The sequence below is a fragment of the Phasianus colchicus genome, chromosome 8 (genome assembly GCF_987193195.1).
Source record: "Phasianus colchicus chromosome 8, bPhaCol1.hap1.1, whole genome shotgun sequence".
NCBI classification, from domain to species: Eukaryota; Metazoa; Chordata; class Aves; order Galliformes; family Phasianidae; genus Phasianus; species Phasianus colchicus.
The window spans coordinates 5,291,664-5,315,290 of record NC_143443.1 but is presented as its reverse complement, the minus strand read 5'-3'; the positions used below and the strand labels follow the sequence as shown (position 1 = coordinate 5,315,290).

At 39.0% G+C, this 23,627-nt stretch overlaps 1 protein-coding gene across 3 annotated transcripts in view; it reads right to left on the bottom strand.

The window, feature by feature from the left end:
* Positions 1 to 2,876: 2,876 nt before the first annotated feature.
* NRG3 (neuregulin 3) overlaps positions 2,877 to 23,627 on the bottom strand; it is a 360,960-nt gene continuing 340,209 nt past the window's right edge. For all 3 annotated transcript variants that reach the window (XM_031602565.2, XM_090144756.1, XM_090144757.1), the window contains exons 7-9: positions 19,508 to 19,635; positions 11,439 to 11,609; positions 2,877 to 6,250 (exon numbers count right to left, since the gene is read on the bottom strand). In XM_031602565.2, coding sequence (XP_031458425.2) covers positions 5,743 to 6,250; positions 11,439 to 11,609; positions 19,508 to 19,635 — 807 coding nt within the window. In that variant the 3' untranslated portion in view covers positions 2,877 to 5,742. The remainder of the gene's footprint in view (positions 6,251 to 11,438; positions 11,610 to 19,507; positions 19,636 to 23,627) is intronic.

Sequence of the window (23,627 nt, the reverse complement as noted above, 5' to 3'; positions counted from 1 at the left end):
TTTGAAAGTTTGGATCTTAAATTTACTCATCAGATCTCCCTACTGTCCCAAAAGTTAGGTTACAAGTTACATTCTTGATTCTGAGAGTAAAGTAAAATTGAACGTGAATAAAAATACTGAACTACTGCCAGTCCAGTGATGTCTGGGGCTACCAAACAGCACAGAAGTGGTACTTGCAACGCAGGAGCAAAGAAGGATAAGATACCTGGTCACCTAAATGATGTATTGCAGACCATGGACAGTGTTAAGGAAAGAAGAAATACAAACTGCATGTGGGTCTGCACCTGGTGGTGCTAGGGAATATATTACTTTTTGAATTTCTTACTAAAAGCTATACTACAAACAGAGAATTTCCATGCCACTTACATATATCCAATACTTAATATACATTCTTCAGTCATCAGTAAAAAGCTCTTCATTATATCTATAAAATATAATAGTTCCTTTGTAGAAAACAAAACAAAACAAAACCCCAAACCCAACCAACCTGTAGGTTGTGCTGCTGTGATTTTAGTTTGTTTTTCATTTGGGAAAAGTTTCACAAGAACAGCTATATGGGACATCAGGAGACCACTTCCTTTTTATAGGACTGCTGCCCAAAGAGGATGGAGCTAAATCTTTTCAAGCAAATAAGAGTAAGTATCCCATCAGTGCAGCCTCAGCATTTGGTACCTTTAGGAGTCACTGAAGACATTGCTATGGTAACAATGAATCAAAAGATTGGTTCCAATGGAAAACAAAATTACAAAAAGTTTAGGAATTTCCGCTAGTTATCCTTTTCTCAAATATTACTAACGTGGTCAATTAATAAATTGAAGTAGTATTTTTCTTTTCTTTTTTTTCTTTTCTTTTTTTTTTTTTTTCTTTTTAGCAGTTTTTTTAGCAGTTCCAAAGATAAACAGCTTATATGAGTTTTACTATTAAGAGGAAAGCATCTTTATGCTGGAAAGCATACGCTGAGGATGGCTGTTTCCCCCTCACAGTAAGATTGAAATTATAATAGCTATGTAATTTTTATCTCGTATGTGAACTTTGCTACATAAAATACAAAAATTCAGTTTGATAATTGTGATTTGGAAGAGCTAAGAAACCTAAAACTTGAAAATTGAGCACCCTGGTTGTTTTCATGTGAATAGACATCAGAACAAAGGGATCATAATCTTACTGTCAACTTACAGTAATGATACAGTATAAAAGGAAAAAAAGTCTGCACCCTCTTATATTTTCAGCAAGATACAGAACTATGTTATACTTTACAGTATTTACTTTTTCCCAATCTCCTTGAAGATTTTAAATTCATGCCAAGATAAGAAATCATTCATATAAACTCACTGTTTTCCCACGTGAAAAAAAGTTTCCAGGGAAACTACACTTCACTGAAAGGAAAAGTATATTTATATAACAAAAAAAAAAGATTTTATTCTGGGTCTGCTCCTTCAAGCTTTAATTTCATTTGCTGCAGCTAGTACTCTGACAGAGTTCTTCTTTGGTATTTATTCTCATAATTTCTTATAAGAGTTCAAGTAATGTCCATAAAGAGACTGAGGGTAGCTGGGCATGAACTGGAAAGAGGAATCTGAACTTCTGTCCCTCCCTACAAGATAGACATAAATTATCTGTTTGAACATTTTGATTCAGGAGCAGGTACATGCTAGCACCTGCCATAGTCTCGTTGTTTTTATAAAACGTAAACAAGAAGCTTCAGAAGCTTTTGATGAATAATATTTGAATCAGCCACCTTTAAGTGGTGTTAAGCTAACTGCTTTTGGAGCCCAGTCAGTGATACTCAGCCCTTGTAAAAGGATGGACCTGGCACACCAAGCACCCATCTAACGAACCTCGCACCGTGTTCTAGATAGAGCTTTGCATACTGCAAATATACATCATTTTCATAAGCAGAATTAAGATAGCTCCATACGTCGGTGTAGTGGCCCTTACATCTTGCAATAGACTACTAAATGCTTGTGACACTCTATTGGGTATAGAGTAGAAAAGATTTGAGATGTGATCCTCTGTTAGTATATCATTATTGCACTGAGAACATCAGCTGAGAGCCTGGCAGGTGACTAGATGCCAAAAGCATGTTGAAGAGGTCTTTCTTGGTATGTTTGTTCATTGAAATGTCATCCTTCAAGAATTAACGTTCAGCTTTGGATAGTGGATGAATTGAAGTTTTTTAGTGGTTAACACTGTGCCCATACTCACCCATATTTCCTGCTTTAAATATTGGGATCATTCTACTGCTTTTTGGGGTTTGGGCTGAAATTCTATTCAGAAACAAAATGAAAAAACCCCCACAAAAACAAAAGGGATATGCATTGCTCTCCCAATTCTGCTCCACAACATTACACTGAAGAGATGCAGTGTTTCTCCTTTCAGTTCAGACAAAGTTCAGCTTCATTTAACTAGATGTTATCTCAGTTTACTTGAGCATAGTGCTCCGCGTGTGAACATTCACACTAGATAACACTCAACTTCATAGGTCTGGTGTTAATTTTAATTACGTTACAGGTAAATGACAGAGTTCAGAGCCTCTTTTAAGGAGAGTACAGGCCCTTTCCAAGGGCAGGAATAGATGCCATTTTAGGAAGAAATTATGTTTTCGCACTGACACATCCCTTCTGATCCACTGAGTTCAATGGGATCATTAGATTCAGAAACAAAGCAAAATTTGGCCTACCATTTCAGCTGGCTCAGTGCAACTTTATGGAATCTTTTGTGTCCTCTACATACCTAATTGCGAGACCTCAGAGAAAATGTTGTCCCATTCACTGTAAAATAGGAGGTAAAGTAATTGTCCACGGGGTAAAGTAATTGCATTAGAGAAACACACAAATCACTTTAAGTTCACCTGTTTCAATGTTTGAAAATCATTTTCTTTTCCTCTGTAAACAATGAGTTTCAATAGGATCTGAAGTGTTAACTCTTAACAAATAATACACTAGTCTGTCATATGGTTAATATTAACGTCTCTCTATTCAAACATGCTGAAAACTGAATAGAACAGTTAACATATAACAGTCACACATCCTTTGCTGAATACAAGATCGCATCTCTAACATGAACTGAAGGTATCCTCACCATTTCAGATCTCCATCAACCATTCAGTCAAACATTTCATTGTATTAAAGTACATCGCTCTTGCCCTTTTTCTGGGTCTTTTGGGGGTGCTCAGTGAACACATTCTCTCATTAAAGGCATTGCTTATGATATAGTTCTTTCTTCAACAGAAATCCTGCAGTGTGTTTCCAATACATCGCCAGAAGAGAGTTTGCACAGTTTGGTAGGATTTGGGGGCAAGTAGGCCTTACAGCTGGATTGAAAAGAATTTGGTTTTGACAGAGCAGTTTGTGATAGATTTTGCATTTTACTGCAAAGATACCATTTCTCAATGAAACTAATTAACAATCAATTAACAAATAATTGTGAGCATGCTTCACAAATTATTGAATCAGAGCTTTATGTAGAAGCCATTTCTTAAATTACAGGTGCGTTCACTTATGGGTAGATGCACGCTCACTTGGCTTATGTCCTGAGCTGGCAGGATACAAATGGTGTTAACAGACAAGTCTCACAACTAAGCTGATGCGAAGCTGAGCCGCACTTAACATACAGTTCATCTTCCAGAATTGGAGTTGGGTTTTGTGCCATGCCAGCACAGGCAGCTCAGACCAGCGAGATTGTGCACAGCCACTACGTAGTGCAGAAACAAGGCACGGAGGGACCACTCCTTGTGGGGATCCCAGCCTACAGCTTCATCCTCCTGCTACGAGAAGAGCTCTACAGCTTTTTAGAAAGGAGTCTGAATGAGGCATGCTCCATCCCGGGCATAAAGCATAATTTGCCCTCAAATAGACTTTTATTGAAAACACACAGCAAAGATTACAGCCATAGAAAGTTCTGTAAACAAGACAATTTCATCATCTTAAAAAAAAAAAAGAGCCAAAACAAAACAACACACACACACACAAAAATAAACCAAAAAAAACCCAAAAAATTAAAAGAAAAAAGACAAGAAAACCAAAGTAAGACTTGATGAATAAAGATTTGTGAAGAGGATTTTTTTTAATGCCTCAGCTAGGCACAAAATAAATGACATACATTTTCAGCATTTTCTTTTTCAAATTTACTTGACAGAGGTTAAAATATTGCTTTATTCTGACTAAACATACAACAGCACTGTGTGACCGATTGTGCTATTTTGGGAAGTCTTGAGACTTGTGAACTGGAAAGTCTGGGGCACATCTAATAAATTTAACGATTAATTTGCTGCAAATAATATTTTAATACATTCTGTATATACGGTAAATTTTTAAATCAATCTTCTGACATTATCAGGGAAGGCTATTTGGTAATTATTTATCATAGTTTATATTCTTTTTCCCCACAAATAAGCAGATATTTTAATAACAATGAAAACAGTAACATGTGAGCCACTGAACCCGAATCATTGCATTATTGGCATATTATGTTACAATTTATTGGGAGGAAGAGGGACTCAAAAGAAGGCAAATGCAAAAAAAAAATAAATGCTTATAATACGATTGGGATACTCTAATCAGGAACTGACATTTCTTCTCTAAGGCCTTCTCTAAGGCAGCAGGGGTTGATTTGCTGGAACCATCTGCTCACGTATAGCCCCATCAGAATCAGCTGTGTGCATGCTCCCGGGTATGCCCATACTGAGCTATCTGCAGGGTTGGAGCTTTAAAGTTCACAAGCCAAAGCCATGATTCATTAAAGTGACCGGAGAACTGAGAGCGGGATCAAATTAGGGCAGTATGGACACGTACTGGCTGGCTTCAGATCGTGTTGGATCTCCCAGACTCATTTCTGAATAACCCATAATAAAAATAAGTTAAAAAAAATACACATACACTCAGAAGTGCTCCTTGAGAGCGTACAAATGCCTTCAAAGTTTAACAGTTAAGAAATGTTTAGGGATCGGTAAAGAACAGCAGAGTTTACATTCCCACTCTTAAAAACTAAACCAACCCAGAACCTGCAATAGCAGCGCGTGCTTCTGCACTTTGAGCTGCTGTTCTTCTTCTTCTTCCTCCAACCGAGAAGCTCTGATGGACAAAGCTCAGAAGATGGAGCAGCCACAGGGCCCCAATCCCTCTCCAGGCCTGGCCTGACCCAAAGCTCCTAAAAGTTTCCACTGAACTTCTCAAGCTGACTGACACACTCAAGTAAGGTAGAGAGTCAAGCATCTGGCTCAATTAAGGATTTACGGTCATTCCACAGTTAGTGCCAAGAGTTAGATGTTTGTGTGTCTCCTCCCTCAGTATGAACCTAGAACTGAGAGCAGGGGGGACCGGGTCTGTGCTAGGGTTTTGGAACTTGCACCCCTGGCCAGCATTCGCTGCAGTGCTGCCCTGAAACCAAGAATGGTTCTTAGAACGGTCTTGGCCTATATTGAAAATAGGATGCATAGCCTAAGCCTTCTGACAGCCAAACAGGACAGTGTTAAAATACTCTAGAACTGAAACTGTATGTATAATCCTGCCTAGAAAGCACCTGATGTACGCCTTATCCCTCCCGGAACATTTCTTTCCTTTAAAAAAATATTTTGTTAAAAAACACTATGATATGAGGGCGATTGACTATTTGGTTTCTTCTAAGTAGATGCTCTTAAATTAATGCATATAAATAATCTGTATTTAATTTCCTCCTTTCCTGTTTAGCAAAGCATCGAATGCACAGATCTGTTATTCCCCCTCCTGCGACCCCCACACAAAGTCACTTGGTCAACGCTGAGTCTCTTTGTGTTTCACTTTTTAAGACAAATTGTGCCTCTCGATCCGCCTTGGCCACAGGGCTCATAGGCAGGAACGCGGTGTTCTCGCTCGCGCTGCTCTCCGCGTCTACGCTCGTCAGTTCGAAGTCCTCCGACCTCCTCGCATCAGTCAGAATCCGAATCTGCTCCTGCACAGTTTCTAGCAATATTTTCACTTCATGTTGTTCTGCTATAAGACAATTACTGACAGGGGAACTCACATTGACAAGTTCAGCTGAATAGGAGTTTTTGCACCATTTGATGCCTGTTACTTCAGAAACATTTTGCATTTGCATGCAGGCTTCGTCCAAGCCCACAGATGGGATGATGGGAACTGAGTTGGCCCTTGAAGATGAGTATCCGACCAAGTCCTTCTGATCCATGTTATTAAAATAAGGGGTTGTCTCTCTTGAAGGCAGTTGCATATTTATTGAAGTATTCTGAGAAGTTTTTAAACCACTAGATGAATACCTGAAAGGAATAAGAAAGAATTTGTGTTGCACACTAAGCAGCCAGATAGGACCAGCGGAAGGAATGCTGTATGAGAGTCGGAGAGCTGTGCTGCAAGGATACATCTCTGCATCCTTGCAGCACAGCAAGTCATACTCGGAGTACTTAGTGCTAGTGTGGCCCTGGGGAAAACAGCAGGCTCTGGAGATATGGGTTTTATTGCCACTGCTTTTCCCTCTGTCCCATTTTCCCCACCAGTACATGAGAATAATAACAATAACAACTTTTTACATGCTTTCAGGAGTTGCACTGTACTGGATATAAGGAAGGCTTTTACAGTATGGGTGGTGAAGCACTAGCACGGGTTGCCCAGATAGGATTGCCCAGATCAGGCTCTGAGCCAGCTGAGGAGCTGGCTCTGGAGCTGTAGGTGTCCCTGCTCACTGCAGGGGAGTTGGACTCGACAGCCCTTAAGGGTCTCCTTTCAACTCAAAAGACTCTTCAAATCTTTTTTTTTTTTTTTTTTTCCCCCCTTCCTATGAATCAAATTCAAAATCTCATTCTTTCATTTCTAACCGGAGAAATGAATTGATGCTGTCTTGAACATCAGAACTGTCAATATCAAATCATTATTCCAGGAAAACACTGAAGAAGAAGAGAAATTGAAACAAAATTATGGTCTTTAATTGCACGGAAACAATCATCTGTGCCCCCTTTCAAATATGCAGACTGTCTACGTGCACCGTCACTCTAACAAACGTCATTTTTTGTAATCATCCAATGCTGACATGATTTGGTTTCTCAGACCTCATCTGGAAATAATGTCATGTGCTTATGAAAATGTTATTCAGCTATTCTACAAGAAAAATCCTTTATCCTCCACTTACGTACATTATAGCATGATTTCATTTATTGTGAGGCAACCTCAGTGAATTTTTTATCAACATTTCCATTTTGATTCAAAGCCACATTCATTATATCCTTATCAGAAAATATTTTCACTGATATATTTAAAAACCAGAAATGGAAAATATACTAATTATAAAGGAAACAATGCTCAAGAAGATGTTGCCCATTCCAGAAGTATTACTAAAAATGCAGTATTTTTACTACTTGTGATTACCGAGAACCATAGGCATCACAACCCATGCTTCATCAATATTTTATGCATCATCAGCTTTATGTTCTTATCGCTATTTGATAAGGTAAGCCAATGAGAAAGCTAACAGGTTTTACTGTTGATCATGAAAAGCGATATCTACATCTGGTGCAGAGCAAATGTTTGAGGTCAGACAGGAAGGATATTTTCTGAAAGCTGCTTAAATCTACTGGACTTCCCCCCGGGGTACTCTATTTACACGTGCCTTGCTTCTCCAGACATTAACAGAAAGAGAACTTGGGAACAGCAATTAAAGTTTTCAAAACAGCCGCAGCCTGATAAAAGCATACAAAGCTAATTAAGTGGACAGATTTCGTTTGGCCCAATCCTCCTGGTGAGCTGTCAGACAGACAAAAGAGGAGGAAATAACTCTAGGCTCATTTCCAGGAGAGCGCTGCTGACTTGTAGTTAGCTCATCTATGGTGGCTGTGTTTGCCTAACTGCTTGATATGAACCTGCACACAGGCACACATGCAGCACTGTGCGTTGCTACACTGAAACTCTGCAGCAGCATCCCCAGAAGACCACAAAGCACAGCAGGGAGATCTGCAATAAGGAGGAGGCACTGTGAGCTCTGCTGCTATCTGATGGACTAAGATACTGCTTTGGGAAGTGGGACCCAGGGGAACAATAAAGCAAGTGGCTTTTAGGAATATGAAACAGCATTTCTTGCACAAGCTATACAGCTGCATTTACGCTTTACTCTGAAACAGGAAGGGTCGGCTTTTGGTTAATTACTTTTGTCCTGTGCTTAGACACGTTTATAGCCATCTACTGAGGGCCTTTCTTGAACAGTTTTTGAGAATCAGTATGAATGAAAAACTGATTAGCAAAATTATTCCAGACGGAGGACAACTGAAAAAAAAATTAATAATAAAGGAAAACAAAAGAGTGCAGACCTGTTGTGCCCATTCTTGTTTCCTTTGCATTTGCTTATTATATAATTGTTCAAACGACTATAGCTGGAGGGATCTCATCAGCTGCATTATTCCCCTTTTTGGTAATTCAGGCCCTAAATATATTCTGGGTTGCACCCTGAAAACAAAGGGAGTGAATGTTTTTAATGAATTTCACATGCAATGGATGTATTATATGGATGATATATGAGCGAAACCAAGAAAAGATGGAATTATCCAATGAGTTTAGTGAGATAACAATAACATTTGCCAATTCCATAAAAAGGATTCAATTATTCTTGGTGTTTTGAAAACTAATTGGCAGTAACAATAACATGTAACTCAATGCCTGGCATATTTCCATAGCTGTTTTTTTTTTTTTTTTTTTTTAAAGTGCAGACAAACACAACGATTTTATGCCAGAAGTACATGTTTCTGCCCTCTGCTTACACAGCTTTCAAAGAAAGGCTGAGGTTGAATGAAAGCACATGTACCGTGTGTAACAGGCAATGTACTGAACTAGCAGGGATATGACTTCTGAGCCGCGTGAGAGCCGGCTTTTAGTTCACTACAAACAGATCCCTGCTTCTACTTTTGATGCCAAACTGTTGCTGGTTACAACAGAATGAGACTTCAGTCAATAAGCACCTCTAAGTGCAGAATAATAATAATTGTTTCCTGTAATTGTTTCCCAGAACTAAAATGTCCCTTAAGAAAGGTATTTGTATTATTTTCATCTGAAAAAACTATTTTGTCTGAATAAATTCAATTTTGCACGTACTTCAGAGTGCAGCTCTGCCCACTCTTCTACTGAAATCAAGCAAAAAAGCCCTTAAACATTCATAAATCTGCAACAGCAACCACCTGTTACACAGTTTTCAAGAGTCTGTGTCAATGAATGAAACTGAATGAAGCATACTTACGCTGTCCCTTAAACAGATATTAAAGCAAGACAGGCAGGGCTTATGACTTAAAATACAAAATGGGCTTAATTCAGTCTAGTGCAAAGAACTTTGCTATAAGCCCTATTGCTGTAGATGCTCACTGTAGGAGCTTGATGGCCAAGTCCATTAAGATGAATGAGAGTCTCTACAGTGACATTAGCAGGCTTCAGCTCACCCTTGGAAGCATGCATATCTACCTACGTGTTTACCTGAATATACGACATGCTGGGTATCTGCAAACATGTTTGCATCTGCATCTGCAGATATAAGGTACTGCCTCTAGCAGCTGATACCAAGCAATGCAAACAGCTGTCACTGACAGCGTGGGACCAAAGTGCTGTCCCCCTCATTGTGTGCATGCCCGTGACAACCCAAAATGCTCTGAGATGTGACTGCCATGGAGATATTTGTTTACTTTAAGCCCTTCGTTTCAGGAAGGTTTTTCTGCTACTCTGAGTAGCGGACTGATGAAACAGTCGTATTTGGCTCGAAGTCTACAAATGCCTGAATTGCAAATGTTGAGAGCTGGTGCTTTTCTGAAGCAGCAAAAGAACCCCAACTTCTCCAAGGACCTTCCAGTTGGGCTGATATCTACTGAGAGCACCAAAAATCTCAAAAAGATGGCAAGAGAAAGATTTGGGGAAAAAGGGTTCCTGGTTAGAAGGCTTCCACTTGAAGTAGAGTTAGTGCATTATCTTTGTATTTTGGTTCGGAGATCAGACGTGCACTTAAATTTTAGTTGCTATAGTTGTTATATTTTAGTTTAGTTACAGTACTTCATTACTGCATCCCTTGCAAAAAGCTTTGTTAGATTCTTTAAAGACTACATTTTCATAAAAATATACTATCCATCATCAAAACACTTCAACAAAACAAGATCAAAGAGTTGCTATAATTTTCATGCCTCGTGTTCACATGGTTGTAATTCCTTCTCATGGGGACTGGCTTAAGGATGTTGATATCACATCTGTGACACAGCTGCTGGTACTCCAACACAACAGCACTTGCCAATGTGTTTGCAGGCCTCTTTCTGAGGACATGTCCCACTGACAGAGGCAGAACGAAGCAAGTCCAGTGGTACAGACATGGATAGTACAGAAAATAAGGACGAGGTGCTTTAGGGACTGAGGCCAGAAGGGGTTGCAGCATGGTGAAAAAGAAATCAAACTTTTGCAGAATGTTAACAGGCCAGATACAGACCAGTACAAGACGATACTTGTAGTATCACATACTGATTTCCTCGAGGAGAGCAAATACAGCTAGCCACACAGCCTTGCTGTGCTTTCTACCTCGTTTCTCAAGATAAAGAGGCTGCAGCTTTCTTCCACACCTGTGTTTCAAGGCACTGCCACGTGGCAGGGAAGCTGCATCCTGCCCGATACAAAACTTCCATTTTGTCACAACTTTCTTAAGGTTTACATCATCATAGGAATGAATGACAGTATACTGACTGTAAGAAATAACAAAAAGGTTCTACCCTAGAAAAAGCAAACTGCATCAACAAAAGAAGCATGAGACAAACCTGAGCCTTTGAACCAAGGCCTACAGAAAGCTGACTCTCTTCTGCTTTGTTCTCTCCTGTCCCAGGCAAACCCCGCTCTCAGTCTGCCTCCATTAAGTACTGTAGCCAGCTTCATTAAGCAGATTCAGCTACAAGAGACCTAGCGAGCAAAGTCACATTCCCTCCTGGGACGCCTGGCTGTGGACTGATGCATGCCTGCTTCAGTCTGTGCTAAGCTGGGACTCAGGCATCTTTAAATGAGACCAGAGCAACCCTACAGGTATTCCTCCTGGTGTTACACGTAGTGTGTTTGCAGCAATTCTGGGAAGCCTCTGGAAATCTATAGGGATATGTAAATACTATGCAAAACAATCCAGCAATTGCAACAGACTTCAAAGGCTGCTGTAGGTGCTTGGGAGCTCTCTGAAATTCAGACCTTATGTACAGCTGGAGGTGAATTAGAAGATGAAAAATATCAGGTTCTTTGTATGTGTTCAAAGACAAACTCACATGAACTGGGATGAACAGTTTTCCATCCACAGCAAACAAGCAATCTACAAAGATTGCATTAAAAAACATGAAAGCTGGACTTCTGAATTATTTCCTCTTATTTGTCCAGTGCTGACGGAAGAAAGAAGTGCTGTGCAAACATTACTTAGAATTACTTCTCCAAGCAGCGCTGGCCTACTGTGGATATTTCATTACTTACCCATGACAAGGTATTGTGTCCTGCTCTGTGATCCTGGACTCTTCTAGCTGTTGATATGCTGGTCCTGTAATCCCATTGAACCTACCCCGAGGTAAGGGAGGAGTCCTCCGAAAGGCATTTCTATGTAGCATCCCACTTTTCTGTCCTGGACTGCAGCATGAAGAGAGACTTCTAGAAACAACACACCAAGGGTACAGTAACAATTATCACTGCAAAAGGGTAAACTTCTGCAAAGTGAAGATTCAAAATTAATAATGCATGGATTACTGTTCCTATAAACTTTGCTGTGGCAGTCTACCATGTCAGCAGAAACTCTCTAAGGATATATACTGCTATAATCCACAGCTAGCTGCTGTTTATGCCATATCTAATAGATCACATCCCTTCTAAGAATGAAAATAATTGACTGGCATCTTAAATGTTTTCTTATCCTTGAGGAAGGATGCTTCTTTTATTCCTTGCTGTGCACCGTAATCCTGGTATAAGGAGATGGACCCTCCAAAAGCGGAAATAAACAGCAAATTCCATCAAATTGAGCTCAAAATCAGATCTTAAGTTTAAAAGCCCATTATATTGTCTATCAGCCCAGGAGTCCTCCTCGCTGGCAATACAAAATTAAATAGGAAAAAAAAAATATTAACGAAGCAGCTTACAAACTCTAGCTTGAAGAAACCACCTACGACACAAGTCTCCTCCATTTCTGACAAGACTTCCTTTTATATTACTTCTATTCTTTTTTTATATACATTGATTGTTTTCTCGTTTTACATATGTTGATACATAGAATTCTTTCTTTTTATGGTATGATAGAAAAATACTTTTGTAAACAACTTTTTTGTAGTGTTTTGTAAAAACAGCTTCCTTTTTATTTAATGCAGGAATTAAAAGATATCTAGAATTCACACGGTATTTCTTCTACAAACCATAAATCCAGGTTTTGCTAACACAGAAATAAGGGAACACAAAATTATGTCAAAATATAACCCATTTATACTGCATGGCATGACTGGTTATTCATTTTCCAGCTACTCCTTATTTCTCTTAACATCTCCTGGGGCTCAGAAATGCATATGTATTATTTAATATTATGTCACATCCTTAATGAAGTTTTAGTATAGGTTTTGTGAATGCATTGTAAGAATTATTATTGTTGGTTAGGTGAATAATTAGAACTTCTGATATAATTCAGCTATGCAAATGAATTAACCTAAATTTACTTCATTTTTTATTACATGATTTAACAGCAACCCGCATTTTATGCTTAATGCGAACTTTACTTATAGTGGGGGCCACACCTACTCCCAAAGAAATTCTTGCTTGGATCAAATATCTTAGACAAATTCTCTTGGGGAACACATTTTGTTAAAACCTACCCTCTCTCTCCAAACACAAAATAGTAGAAAGAAATCCAACAATCTCTACTCTACTGCTCACGTTCCTTTTTGGTATCTGTACTGTTCTCTTCCACACTTGCAAATGCCTGGTGCTTTTTAATTGAAAAGACAGATAACCCATAGCAATAGTACTCCCATAAAGATTTTTGATGCTCCCTTAAATAGATTTTCCTCAGCTATTAAGAAGACTGCAAAAAAACCCCCCCCAAAAACTGGGAACAAAAACAAGTTAGACTGAAGTTCTGGCCTTTCATTCTGGAGGGTCTAATTCAAGTTATGAGATACAGCTTGTGTTCTTTAAAATAGTGTTACCGTATCACAGAGAAAAGAATTTCCTGCTCAGGAAACTTGGATTATTAAATCAGGGAATCTTAAAGAGGTACAGCTGAATGAATAATTCACAAAGAATAATGCAATTTTTGGCTTTTTGTTATTACTGATTGCAGTACATTCATCAATGTACTAAAGAAGTCAACAAACTGATTAACTTAACAAACTTCGCATTTATTGCAGATATGTGAAAGTAGAAAGGCAACGTTTAATAGTAGTTGCTTTGCTTGCAGCCCAGAAGGCCAATGGTATTCTGGGTTGTATCAACAGAGATGTGGCCAGCAGGGAGAGGGAGGTGCCTGTTCCCCTCCTCTCCTCTTCTTTGCCCTTGTGAGGACCCATCTGGAGCACTGCATCCAGGTCAGGGGTCCCCAGCACAGGAAAGATGCAGAGCTGGTGGAGCAGGTACAGAGGAGGGCAACAAGGATGCTCAGAGAGCTGGAGAACCTCTCCTACAAAGAAAGACTGAGGGAGCTGGGCTTGGTTAGCTTGCAGCTGCGTCCCTCACAGGCCTCTTGCTCTATTGCTTGCATCATGTGCTTCCCCCTCTGCAGACAACAGTGCCTTTCCAATTTCTCTAGGTAATTTTCCCTTCTTAAGCCACCATTATAGTTTCTTCCTCGCTCTGTTCGCCAGTCTAAGTGGGTAAAAGAGATAATCCATGTAACCAAGCTGTTCAATAAAGAGAACAATAAGAACAGCTGTAGCAAATGATGTCTCCAAAATCTATCAATTGATTATTCAAGATTAACCAAAACCAGAACAGGTTTGAAGTGTCTCACAAGTAATTCATGAACTAGGGAGAAGTGTAGTTCTGATGAATTTATGGTTTGAAATAAACAGCTCAAGAATCTCTAACGTTAATGAAGAACTTGGGATTCATCCTTGTAAACTGTTTTGTGTGAAAATTTTCTTTGGGTTGAGCAACTGAGTAAAAACAAAGACTGTCTCAGGAGGTGGAGTATTCCCTTCTCAAGGCACCTATCCAGCTCTGCACTGAGGTTAACTGTTCTTGGAGAGGAGACGACTTGCAGTGAATTTACAGTAACTCTAGAAATCATCCTGTACTATTTTTTCAGTTAATTGCTAAACAAAATTGATTGTACATTTCATTATGAACACATTCAAAAGTACCTTTGTTAATGGAAACATGAAAAGGACTAACAAGAGGAATATGATTAAAATGTCAAAACTTCAGATGTGAATTCCTTCTTGTTTCATGAGCACAATGGAACTATAAGCACAGTTGTGTGCATCACCACTTTATTTACTCTTTCCCTTTTTTTTTTTTTGCCCTGCCTCTTCAGTCTCCCTTTCCCTTCTGGTGATAGCACTACCACATTACTTTGATTTCCATCATCCTCTTCCTTGGTATCTCCTGCATTCCTTCCATCTGTACCTTCACATTTTCCCTATGTTCTCAACATGCCCCCTGCTGTCATGCTCTGAATTAGATGTTCGAGAGAAAGATGCTAAAACATCAAATGTTCTTTTTCTTTTTTTTGAATTTTTGAATTTTTTTTTACTTCAACTTGAGTTTTGTACATCATGTACTAAATGCAAGCTCATCTCTAGTATTATTAAGCTGCCTTCATCCACACACTTGCTGTTCCAATAGTTTCATTTAAAAAAAAAAATCTCAAACTGGGATACATGACTGTAATTCATGAAGAGAAAAATATAAGGAGGAAGAAAAGGAAATTCTAGAAATTGCTGTAAATACTCTGGCTCTGTACCTACAAAAACTATACAGAGAGGCATATTACATTACCTATAATATTACCTACTGATAACAAGACACAAACTGTGCTGGTTAAAGCTGAAAGCCATACTGCTTGTCCTTGCTAGACAAGGAATAATAAATATATACCCCAATAACAGAGATAGCTGTCAGATAAACACTGTCTTCTGAAGCTCCCTGGGAAACACATTTTTAGGCAACCTTCTGCTAACATGTGTTCAGATGAACTATTCAGACTTTCAACCAATTTTCAGTTGTAATAAAAAGGATCTGTTAAACTTGGGAACATAAGCATCTCCCAATAAATGCCATAGGAAGGCATAGTACTGTATCACAAAGTCCTTTTGTCAGGCTGCTAATAAGAACGAGATTACGCAAAAAGCACAAGCCTCTATTGGCATCCTTGTTATACAGGGTCACTCAAAGGAGAGAGCTAACGTCATCTTTGGGACTTCAGCAAAGCTGCATGAGATTAAAGTCATACTAAGACCGTAAGGAGTGTGTTATGCTAAAAAATGGTGGCATAAGCTGAGAATTTCAGTAGTGTTTTATTTGATTTGTTTCAATCCCCCTAGCGTCCTACATTCCAGACATCGCTTTTTTCTCCTTGCCTCAGCAAAAACCAACACCAAAGATTACGTAGGAGAACAACCAACCCAAAAGGGCACAACGACCTGTGTTTTCCAGCTTGTGTTTATAAATGGTTGGAGCTGGTCATATCCTCAGTTCAGGTGATGTATTGAGACCTCCTTGGAGGCTTATTTTTTTCTTGTCACATGAAGGAGCAGCTCTCCGGCTGCTAGTTCCCATGTGCAAGCCTAACTTCTTGAGTCCTTTGGTAGAACTCTATTCTTGAGTTCTTTAGTAGAAAAGCTGTTATTTATGTACTCAGGAATAGTATTTGCTGGAGCTTTGTAATTCTGCACAATTATTATGTGTAGTCTGGAGTCACTAACCCTGGTCTATCAGCTAGGTACATACAACAGGAAAAAAGAACTGAGATGTCAAAGGTGCCTGAGTGGCAGAGAGTTCAGCCAGCCACTATGACCTCATTCTACCCTTTCTGTACAGCATGGATCAGCCTCTGTCCTAAAATGTCTACTCCAGAAAGTTGTTCTACATTGAAAACTCAAGAGTTCAAATTCGTTATGATGAGTAGACATCTATTTGTATCACCATTGTACTGTCATATTTGTTCATTTTAAGCAGGTCTTCTAATTCTCCTTATCTTTTCTCTGATGTGTTTATAAACAGCTGTCAGTCTTCATTTACTGCACTAAATGAGACAAACTAATCCTTTCCATGGAACACAGATGATTCATCCCTTATTGTATTAGCGCATCAATGCAATTTGAGCCCATATTAACCAGGAGGCCATTTTACCCACAGAAGAAAATACTGGTGATTCCTCACGCTACATTCACACGCAATGAAACAAGATCTCATGAAGTCATTTTAAAACTTCTGACTTTCTGATGGCAATGTCTTCACTAATGCTTCCTGTAATCATACTTTTCTTTTGCATGTTTGCATCACTTTGCAACTTGGTTACTCTTTCACCAAGTGGTGTGTGCTGAACTTTTTGTTCCTCATTTGTTTTTCAGCTCGTGGGAGAAACTTTTGTTATTAGTTCTCAAATGACTGGACTTGCGTTTAGTACTGCTGAATTCTGAACCATGTTACTCCACTCCTCAAGGTTACCTGATTCATTTTTTACCTCGCATCTAGAGCAGTATCTGTGCTTACCCTATCTTTGAAGTAATTTCTTCAGCATGTTCCCACTCAAGGACGTTGACTTCTGCATTTCACTTCTACTTTGACTGTTGTAATGTCTATTTTCATACACTTTGTTCCATCCCTGTTCTGCCTTCATCCCCAAACAATCATCCTTAATGAAAAATAAAATAGATTCATCCAGGATTTCCCTACTTGCTTCACATATTCACTCTGTCCCTCCGTCAGTTTTGCTTCTTTGGGTACAGTACTCTTATTACCCAGCAAGAACACTTGATTTTGCTATCACCAGTAATCCTTAACTCTCAACGCTTTCTGAAAATGTTCACTTCAAGAATGACCTCTTGTTCCCTGTGATTCAGTTTGTTTCTTTTCCTCCACTTTATCCCTTTAAGCCATTTCTTTCAAGTAAACTTCTCCAGAAGAGTATGTTCTTTCCTTGGGAAAATAACAGATTCTTTATACCTTCTCCTTTTTCGAAGACTTCCTCTTAGCTGTGTTACTTTATCAATATCTGATTTCTAAAATTCAATTAATTTTCTTTGCAGAAAAACTTAGATTTACTCTTTCATTCAATTTAAACTGAATCAATTATACCGAGAGCATCAAGATCAAAATGCTAAGTCAAAAAAAAATTGTTTTTACCTATTTCTTTTTAATGGAGTTTAAAAATGCAACTGCAAATTATTTTAAAGTTTAGAGTAAGTTTATCCTGTTTTTGCACTTTTGCAAGGCAATACAATTGGTTCGTGCTTCCAGCCTCTTTGGCTTTCATCACAGCATTCTCTGAAATGAATCCCACTGAAATCAAAGATGAATGAATCAAAGACAAAGTCAGCATGTCTAACTACCAAGAAAACTGCACTGCAAAGGGATCACACATCAGTCAAATAGCTAACAAAATCATAATTTGTTACTGCGTGTACCAAGATAATAAGGGCTTTCTTTCTTAAACAACAGATAATCCGAGAAGAATTTTTGAGCATACTGTAAACCTTACAATAAGTATACTCATGAAACACACTTGTTATTTTCCAGTTATAACTAAGGATTATTTTACACGTGGGAACAAAAGATATTCAATACTTCTACAATAATAACAGCGAGTAATACAGAGGAAATATTTTAGGAGTAAGACTCGGTGGTGATTCAAATCTTTCATCTTTATACCAATTCTTTGCATTCAGCTGAGGTTGGTAGAGTGAGAAAACTTATTATCCAGTAATCTTAGTGAAATAACTAGGCGATCTCTTCTCTGTCAGACAAATTTCAGCAAGTCAGAATGATTTCCTACTCCGATAGCCCTAAAGCCAGGACAAATTTCTTTCGTTTTTTGAAAGTGTTGAGCAGACAGCTACTGATTCAACAAAATAATCGCCACCCATTAATGCCCTTGAAAATGCAAATAGTTGTGGAACAAAATATTTCCATAGCGAACAGAAAAAGAATAGACAGTTTAACAATTGCATAAAATGAGACGCTGCAGAGCTGCTCTAATATTTCCAGGTCCATGTCATGTTTTCAAGACAAGACACCACTCTATTTTTGTCTAACTGTTCATTTTAGGGAGACCAAGAACTTGAGCTAGGACCACTTTATATCTGCATCACTGCACCTCAATGTAATGGAATGAGGGGATGTTTAGAGCAAAATGCATCCTTGTTTAAAAAAAAAAAAAAGAAAGAACAAGCTTCATTTTTCTGATCTATATTTGATATACAGAAAGAAGGGCTAATTGTACCTAGACTGTGATTAATTAGATGGACATTACAAAAAGACACCAAATGAAACGGAGAAAAAAACTTCATACTGCACAGCTTTTAGAAACTACAGAAACTGAGTAACTTAGGAAGCTGTCACAGGACACATAAATCAAAGAGTCTTATAAGTCACTGGCATATTAAAGTCTGTTGCATTTCTTAATAAAGCGAGGCCCTTGTATAATAAATCTTAAGTTATAAAACTACGAAAAAGAATTTGTTATAAATCAAGCTGTCTTAAAACAGTTCTGAGGCAAAGACTGTTAATGCAGCCCACTGCTTGATACCTGGAAACAAGCAAATGAAGTTTTTTGTCCCCTTTGTAAAGAGAGGTTTTGGTGCATGAACGTGTTGAAGTGAGTGCTTTGGAATTCTACATTAATTTAGTAAAACTTCAGCGTGGCTTATTCTGTAACGTCCCTATGGAAGACAGGGAGTTTAGTGTCATTCAGTTCTTGTTTTAAGAACCCCTTGTAAACAAGAAATATTCAGTCCTTATTTACACATTTTAAAGCTTAATAACGTAATAATTCAGCACCTAAACAATTTCAAATCGGGCTGTTGCCATCATGTTATCGAGGGCAAGTGAATGTCACCGTATTTTTTCTAAGCTTCACCTTTTGATTAAATTGGGATTAAAATATCCACAGAGCTTCAAGCGGGAATCATTTTGGGCAACATACTTCATCTACACTTAATAAAATTATTACGCACATATTGAAAATCTGCACAGAATAAGGAATAAACCCAAAGAAAAGCATCCAACATGATACTTGGCATTACTTTTTCATTCCAAATTAAAGGTTTAAGATTAATTTAAGTAGGATTCAAATATCCCTTCCTGGTTTATATGGCACACTGTTCTTGGTTTAGCCAATCTTCCAAACGAAAGAGAAGGAATGTGACTGGGGGACTCCAACAAATGTCCTATTGGCTTTACACAAAACACCACAGAAGTTAAGCTATCACCTCATGCAATCCTCTGCTAGCACACTACAGTCCTCCATATCTCCCAGCATTCTTGCCCAATCCTCCTACCCATGTGTCACCCCCTAGCAGCATCCCTCAGCTTCCACCACCCCTTCTTCCCCCAGATGGCCGTTTGCTCACCTGTGCTGCTTGATGGGCTGAGTTCCTCTGTCAGGAGACAAAGCCTCTGGGAAAGACTGAGGACCTGAAAAGCTGGACTCCATGACTTTGTCCAGAGCAGGCCCAGGGTGCCTATCTGTTTTGGAGTACTGTGGCACAGAGAATAAAATTAATTAATACATAAAATGCAAGATACATTGCTCATGTTATTCAGTGAGAACTGAAATTGATAAGAAGTGCTTTAATTTAAAGATTAAAATCAGGAAGGGCAAGGAATGCATCCATTCACTGCTGTTTACACAAGTCAAGAGCACCAAGGTTTGTTGTCCCCATTACTTTCTGCACATCAGAAACCAAATGTCCACATTGGCAACAAAATTACTGACTGATCTGCCCAAAACAAAAGGGAACGCGGTCCCTTTTGAATAAAAACCTGCTTTTGTGACTGCCCATGCAGTGCCTGAGATCACAAAACACATCTCAGACGGTGTTCAGCACCTTTTTGTGTCCTTTGGTGATTTCAGTCAAACACTCCCTTCATCAATATGCATAACTAGGAAAACCACACTGAATAGCTTTTATATCATCAGATAAGTAAGAAAAACATTTGAATACTATCTGTAAAGCCAGACAACCCTTCTGCACCTGAAACTTCTGACCTGGGAGTATCTGTGTTAGTAATATCAGTGTAAACATAATTCTTCTCGTGACAGTTGTGTGTGCAGGGCAACCTCTGGGCACACAGCGTGACACAAAGGTCTGTAAAGCAGACACCAGATGTGAACAGGAATGGATTTTCCTCTTTTTGCTTTGTGATTCATCTCAAAATTCAGCAAAACCCCCAGCTCCGATTCTGAATAGAGGCCAGAAGACAAAGCATAAAAAGGGTGCGTTTTGGTTTGAAAGAAGAATCAAAGTTAGCAGCTATTGGACAGTACCTTAGAGGTGTGAGCAGTTAACCCACATTTCCACAAAATTAAGAAAAATAGCAGAAAAAAAAAAAAAGAATAGAAAGATAACATTCCTGATGCTATGCTGAGGTGAACTGCACTAAGCCCAATTGATGTATTTTTCTTCAATCCTTTTCCCTCTGCACTTAATTTGTACTTTTAGTACTAGGTAGCTAGGTTACCTTTACAGTAAGCTGGTACTGTGGGATCTATTACATGATTAAATATTTAAGGAAAAAAATACAATGTACGTGAATAAAATGCAGTGGTAAAATAAACGCCTTGCTATTATACAACACCTTAATCATTTGTGAAGGAGACAGTAAGATTTCTGTCACGGTACATTCTTCCCCATAATTATTTTGTTGTCTAACAAAAGACCAGGTGAGAACTCCTAAAAAAGGAGGAGTTATTTTTTGATTCCCCCTTGTTACAACTATCTACATTTCCCAAGAGTTCAGCAAAACTAAAAAGGAAAGTCTGACAAGATTACTTTCTTCTAACTAGATTCAGAGCATGTTCACAGAATGTCTTGAACTACTTGTGACCAATTTTCTATTGATAAAAAAAAAATAACAGGAAAAAAAACAGGAGTTCTAAGTTCTCTCTTCCCTCTCTTCCTGTTGTGTGAAATACCCACAGGAAAGGGGCCAAAATCACTGCTTAAGGGCCTGTGAAGGCAAAGCTGTGAAAGCGGCAATATGCAAAATGTTACTGCACACAAAGCAAACACAACTGAAATAATAAGTAGAAACATATTCAACTCGTTTTTCTTCCAGTTACAATGATCTTAGCTGTCATTTGTCACTACTGTAGATGAAGCATTCAGATGGAAGCATGTCTTTTAAGGTGCTCATGTTTGTGACAGTTTTAAACTTTAATGTTTCTTCTGCCAGCTGCAGCAATGACACTGATTTCTGACCTGAATAAATCAATTTGAGCTACAGGAAGAATGAGTTGTATGCATTAGGAAGGTATTTCTGTCCTCTTTCCTGTTTGTGATATTAAATTGAAGATCCAAATGGCTTTAAAGGACCACGAGCATGAAGTGAATCACAGAGGTTAAGTAGGGATGAGCTATGCCTCTCGCCATGTCTATGGTTCAAGTGAACATGGGCTGGGGGGGATCACACACACGAGCATTTTTGCTCACCTCTGCTGAGAAAAAACAGGGTTCCCCCATGAGCTGCCCCCTGCAATACCAAATATTTAGTACCCAGGCTCAGGTTGGTTGGTTCTTCTTAATCAAACATGGATTAATCTTAATCAAACAGGGATCTGTTGGAGAGGGTCCAGAGGGGAAATGGTTCACAGAGAGAGCGGTGAGGTACTGGAACAGGCTGCCCAGAGAGGCTGTGGATGCCCTGTCCCTGGAAGTGTTCAAGGCCAGATTGGATGGGGCCCTGGGCAGCCTGGTCTAGCATTAAATGGGGAGGAGGTTGGCGGCCCTCCATGTGGCAGGGGGGTTGGAGATTCGTGATCCTTGAGGTCCCTTCCATCCCTGGCCCTTCTGTGATTCTGTATTTCATGACATTTCCAGATCCTTCGCTCACTAATTATCACAGCAGCAACGTCAATTACACTGATATATCACAATTTCAACTGCTAGTGCAAATATACAGAGAATTTGAACAATCAACAGAACCTATTTTATTTAGATGTAGCACATCATTCAAAGAATTAAACACAGTTGGGTTTACTCTTTTCTAGCTTAACCATAAATACCACATCCCTTCCCTGAGACAGTCTTTGGAGGAAAAAATCAGAATCCTGGGAAAAGTTTACAGCAGCATCAAGCACAGCTCCCAGAGTGGGATGGGGGACTGCCACCTAGCTGTGCCCCAGTGGAACCAGCTCCACTGCCCCCAGCTGTCACCCAAGCTGCAACCTATAGCCCTCTGCTAGCTGTGAGCTTCCAAACACTAAGCCACTGCAGGGGCTAAGCTGTGAAGCACTGTCAGAGTACTGCACTATTCTGAGAAGTTGAAAGCAGCCCCAAAATCTTATCTGTATCTGGTTTCTGTTTTTTTAATGGTTTTATTGTCTTTTTGGTTAATTCTGTGTGCTTGTTTGAGCTGATGTACAAGAAATGTTTATGTATAGTTGATGTATATGGCTAAATAAAGAATAATGAAGGCATTTAAAAATAAAGCGTTGTGCAAATTTTCATTTCTTCATGGTTTCAGAGAGAAAATCATCTGTTATGTGCAATTACTCCAACTCTTTGACAATAAAACCTCACCCCCTACTAGTTAATGCTAAATGAATCTGCAAGAAGTCACCCTCTGCCACTGACCTGCTCAATCACTGCAAGTATTTCCCTGCCCGATGCTTTGGATTATTCTCTTAAATTTAGGATCCACAGGTGACAAATGCCTCATACGTACCATAGAATAGCCAGACACTGTTGTCCTATGGTTAAGCAAAACAAAACAAACCCCTCCAGCTCTTTCTCCTTGATGGATATCTCTCAGATAGTAACAAAAAAATAAAGTTCAGATTTGTGTCTGCATTGGAAGAGAGGTGATACGGGGTTGCCATTTCAAAAAGGACTGGGAAGGCAGAGAATATCAGATTTGCATTACATTCAAAGAGGTGAAGAAATAATGCCACTTCTGGAAGGGCTGGCCAGCCCCACCAGCCTATCAGCTGGAATACTGAGCATCCTTACAGCTACTCTCTGCGCTCTGCTGCCAGCACTCTAGATAGAGGCCAGCAAGCTCAAGTTTCTCTATTATGGCAGTTCTTCCAAAGTTGCAACAAGTTACCTAACTGCAAAATCTGCTCCTGATCTTAGCTGATAAACCACATCACAACTCAGGTAAAAACAAATGCTCACCTTTGACAAGAGCTAAATGCCTTTGTCTGGTATTCAACATATATTAATTGCATTTCTATCACAGTGATTAGGTTTATTTAGTATATGGTATCAACAAGCATCAACAAGTCACAAAAAGAAATTTTGTCCTCTTGTTATAATATCAGAAATCGGAAGCTTGTGATTGCAAGCTGTTAGAAACAAGCGTAGTGAGAAGTGAAACCGCACACTACAGCATGAAAAGCATATTAGGCACCACAGAGGGATGTGACGGGGAATTCATAGATCCACTTAGTATCACAGGAGAAGGTATTAAATGCCAAAAGGATGAAAAAAGCTATTTTAAACAACCATGCCTACTGTCAGAATCACA